General features: G+C 44.7%; 1 protein-coding gene across 1 annotated transcript in view; it reads left to right on the forward strand.

The window, feature by feature from the left end:
• Nucleotides 1-1,035, forward strand: part of LOC115170198 (uncharacterized) — a 10,844-nt gene extending 9,809 nt beyond the window's left edge. The window contains exons 5-6 of the mRNA XM_029726589.1: nucleotides 98-299; nucleotides 505-1,035. Of these exons, the coding sequence (XP_029582449.1) occupies nucleotides 98-299; nucleotides 505-910 (608 nt within the window). The 3' untranslated portion in view covers nucleotides 911-1,035. The remainder of the gene's footprint in view (nucleotides 1-97; nucleotides 300-504) is intronic.
• The last annotated feature ends 3,895 nt before the right edge of the window (nucleotides 1,036-4,930 follow it).

Here is a 4,930-nt window from a genome sequence, read left to right on the forward strand (position 1 = left end):
ACTTAGATGAAGATCAGATCAAATTTTATGACCAATTTATGCAGAAATCCAGGTAATTCCAAAGGGTTCAAACTTTTTCTTCCCACCGTATATTCAGGGTCTTTCAACCCCGGTGAAATGCTAGAGCTTGGTTGCAGCTCCTGGCTTTCCAATACCGGGTCCGGCCATCAGGGGGAGTCCGTCAGCGCTGAGCAGCAGTCCAGAAGACCATCGATGGCTGGGAGGCAGCGTAGCTGGTCTAGAGACAACCAGACATTCACAGACACTGTCTACAGTACCTACAGGGACCAAAAGCGCAGGTACTGTACACTTTTGTCTACAGTATATGATACAGTTTCTATAGCCTCGTTTAACAGTCCTGATCACGCGAGATCACTATCTGTTTCTCTAGATACGTGTAGAAAAATAGAATGTGAACTCGCATGATAAGGATGGTTGAACAAGCGTACATTGTATATGTTGCAAAATAAATTACATTTACGTTTTCTAATCTTATCTAATCAGGTGTTTGGAGCAGGTGCCCTACCCGAGACACTGGGACTCAGAGCAGGCCTCGCTCCCCAGGCAGTGGGACTCAGAGCAGGCCTCGCACCCCAGGCCGTGGGACTCAGAGCAGGCCTCGCACCCCAGGCCGTGGGACTCAGAGCAGGCCTCGCTCCCCAGGCAGTGGGACTCAGAGCAGGCCTCGCACCCCAGGCAGTGGGACTCAGAGCAGGCCTCGCTCCCCAGGCAGTGGGACTCAGAGCAGGCCTCGCACCCCGGCAGTGGGACTCAGAGCAGGCCTCGCTCCCCAGGCAGTGGGACTCAGAGCAGGCCTCGCTCCCCAGGCAGTGGGACTCAGAGCAGGCTCCATCGTCTCTTCATCTGTCAAAGCTTTCAAGCTCCCGGTCATCAAACTGAACAGCTGTGAGGTGGAGGAGGAGGGGGGGGGGACAGGCCGAGAGAGTGGCGACAGCGGGGTGCTTGGTGGAGGAGGAAGGGGGACAGGCCGAGAGAGTGGAGACAGAGGGGTGCTTGGTGGAGGAGGAAGGGGGACAGGCCGAGAAAGTGGAGACAGAGGGGTGCTTGGTGGAGGAGGAAGGGGGACAGACCGAGAGAGAGGTCCCCCACCTCCCACTCATGTCTCCAGGGTGATGATGGAGATGGGGTCTCGCCTGTCACTCAACTCCCTTTCCAGCCCAGGGGGGGGGGACCTGTCCAGGTTGGCACGACGATGCAGCCTCACCGTAATCGTCTGTCTTCAAGGCAGCAGGGTCCGGCGGTTCAGCTGTCCACGTCTGGAGAGGTCGAACAGTAAGCGATACATCAAACTGGAAACCATGGGCGGAGAGTCCTTCGAGGCAGTGGATGTAGCAACTTCCTGTGTGCCCGACTCGAACCAGGAAGAGGAAAGGGAAGTAGCAGTAGTTCAGGGAGAAGAAGAAGAAGAAGGAGTAACAGTCACCTTTAGCTCTTCTTTATCTGAACTCTAGCTACTGTAATCCCCAGCTCTTCAACAGATGAACCCTGAACTCTAGCTACTGTAATCCCCAGCTCTTCAACAGATGAACCCTGAACTCTAGCTACTGTAATCCCCAGCTCTTCAACAGATGAACCCTGAACTCTAGCTACTGTAATCCCCAGCTCTTCAACAGATGAACCCTGAACTCTAGCTACTGTAATCCCCAGCTCTTCAACAGATACACCCTGAACTCTATCTACTGTAATCCCCAGCTCTTCAACAGATGAACCCTGAACTCTAGCTACTGTAATCCCCAGCTCTTCAACAGATGAACCCTGAACTCTATCTACTGTAATCCCCAGCTCTTCAACAGATGAACCCTGAACTCTAGCTACTGTAATCCCCAGCTCTTCAACAGATGAACCCTGAACTCTAGCTACTGTAATCCCCAGCTCTTCAACAGATACACCCTAAATAGTTGTGCCTTGGCATGTTATCATTTAGATGCATATCAATAGGAAAAGACAGTGCTCAAATCCCATCTAGAATCAAGGTGCGGCCTAAAGGAACTCGGGAGATCAGTGGAGAGGGTGTGATCAGAGTGGGCCCCCAAGCTCTTCAACAGAAGTCTCGGCAGATATGACATGTTTTGTCATGTTATCGTTTTAGATAGAACCCTGTCTTTTCCATGTGTTTGGGATCAAGGTTTTTTTTACTGTAGCTGGATCTACACAGCCGATGGCCAATAGAACGTGGACTCTGGTGTATATATATATATATATATATATATAAGACCATTTTGTTTTAGGTCTGAAAGCCATGGACACCGTTGACTTTCAGATCAGCAACATGAGGTGAACCACACCAACAAATTAATATCTCGATCAAACTATTCAAAAATGTTTTGGTTCAATGTAACAACAGCAATAATTTGTCTCGCAAAAAAGAAATGTTGATATTATTTGTCACAAATAACTATAGCTGTAGTAAACTATAGTCCCATGTGGCTCAGTTGGTAGAGCATGGTGTTTACAACGCCAGGGTTGTGGGTTCAATTCCCCCGGGGGACCAGTATCGGAAAAAAATGTATGAAATGTATGCATTCACTACTGTAAGTCGCTCTGGATAAGAGTGTCTGCTAAATGACTAAAATGTAAACTTATGTTGTTCTGAAATGTTCCTATGAGACACGGCAGTGTAGATTTAATGAAACTGTGACGCAAAATAAAGCTTTAGTTTAGAAATTGTTACTAGGTATTGCTATGTGCCAGAAATGGAATCTCAGGTAGAATATCGTTCAGATTTTGTGACGAGTTGAGGTGAAAATTAGGTTTTGACTGTTGGATGTATGTTTAATCATGAATAAATAAAGTTGGATCTAATGTAGATGGTCTGATACATTTTGCCCCCCCTTGTATATGCTGTACTAAAATAGCAATATTGACATTATTCACACAATCTATTCAATGAAAATCTAGTCAGTGAAAATTGTATTCTTAGCCACACGTCTCTACATCAGTCTAACATGGCCATCTAGTGGTGAAAATATGTTATCGCTTTTCTGTCAACCTCAAGGTATTTTATGAAGCTCTCTTTTCTGTCTGTGGGTGTGCTTTTACCAGGGGTGCAACTTTCACTGAGGATGGGGGTCCCCCCCCCACATTCTGAAATAGCATTTTTTTGTCCCCCCCCCCCAGTTTTAACATTGGAATGTGATACAAAATGAGGCAAGGCTTCAGGACGACGAGGACGCCTCAGAGCGGTCGCGTAGGCTGTTTGGAATGTTTATCAGACTGGATAAAAAATTATAAATAATATTTAATGTAACAATAATAATAATAATATAAATAATGTCCCCCCCACTTCTAAAACCAAAAGTTGCGCCCCTGGCTTTAACCAATTACTTTTACCAATAAGCAGTGTTTTTTAAATGAATGGGCAAACAATTGAAACCAAGAGAGGTGGTGATAGAGCAGTCGGAATGTTCCGTAGTAGTAGCTAAGATAGGCTAAAACAAGCTTTTCCAATAGAAATCCCTGATCACACTTGTTGGCACTTTTCTGAGCTAAACTAACCAACAGATGCACCTCCAACAACACATAAAAAACTCACATAACACATCCCCCCCAAAAACAATGACAATTTCTCTCTTAACCATGTGGCATAAGGGCTTTTTAGGTGAGCGCTGATGCCGCCAAGTGATAAGCAGTGACCACTTTGTCAAAGGTAGGGAGGGATGCAAAATACTTATCTTGTCCATTCCCAGCACGCCTCCCCAGAGTGCTGTTAGAGAGACGCTTCGCTGCGGCTCTCCACAAACATTCTGCCACCCCCCCCCCAAAAAAAAATCATACATAAATCATGTTGCAGATATAGGATAAGGTAGAAAGAGTATGTGTCCTTTTCTGTAGCTTACAGGCTGGAGATCAAATGGATTTTTACATCATGCATGTTTCTCCGATAGAATAGCCTAACCTAATCTAAATGGCGCCCAATCAGGTCAAAATAAAATGGACAATATGGAATGGACAATCAGGCTACAACTGCTGTCCAGGAGATTCATCCAGTGGGCTAAATTGTCATGATCAGTGTTTTCAAGTTTGTATCTGTTACATTTTGAGGAGCTGATCATAGCGAAAAAAGAAAATACTTCTGATTTCACGCTGTGTAAACACATTGCAAATAGGCTCAGTATAACTCCTGATAAAGTTGGGTAGCTGATATTCAGAGCTTAACGATACGTGTGGCTCAGTTGGTAGAGCATGGTGTTTGCAACGCCAGGGTTGTGGGTTTGATTCCCACGGTGGGACCAGTATGGAAACAATGTATGAAATGTATGCACTCACTACTGTAAGTCGCTCTGGATAAGAGCGTCTGCTAAATGACTAAAATGTAAATAGCCAAATGGATTAGTCACAGGAATTAGGACTAATAAAGCCAATGCAATGGCCTGTTTTTACAAATGTTGGCTCTACCACATGGATGAGCATTCATACAATTCCATTGTGGGTTGACATTGTAGGTTCAGATGTTTTATCAGGTCTGGACCAGCCTTGATTTGAACCATACATATATGTCTATAAATAACGTCTTTTCACCTTTCATTCAGAACTGAAAATCAACCTAGATTCAACGTCTGGAAAATATATATATTTTTAAAAAGTATTTTAAACGTATTTTCAACGTCATTTTTCTTACTGGGACTATTCTAGTAGGGAGCCGCACATGTTTTGTCAGCCGAAGTGCGGCAGAACTGCCAGAACCGGTCCTGGTGACATCGGCCAGTTACGCTCATGTATTGAAACAAGTCTTTGGGTCTAACTCTCGTCTTGTACTTGAACTGGCACTCCTTCGATATAAAGCTTCTTTCTTTTTTTTTTAACGAAAATAAATTAAAACGTGTTAGTTTGTCACTTTCATTAGGTTTGAGTAATAACATACTCAAATCTAGGTTGTGCCTTTTAGATTTTGAGAATATTTACAACTAAG

The sequence above is a fragment of the Salmo trutta genome, chromosome 31, assembly GCF_901001165.1.
Source record: "Salmo trutta chromosome 31, fSalTru1.1, whole genome shotgun sequence".
Lineage (NCBI taxonomy): Eukaryota > Metazoa > Chordata > Actinopteri > Salmoniformes > Salmonidae > Salmo > Salmo trutta.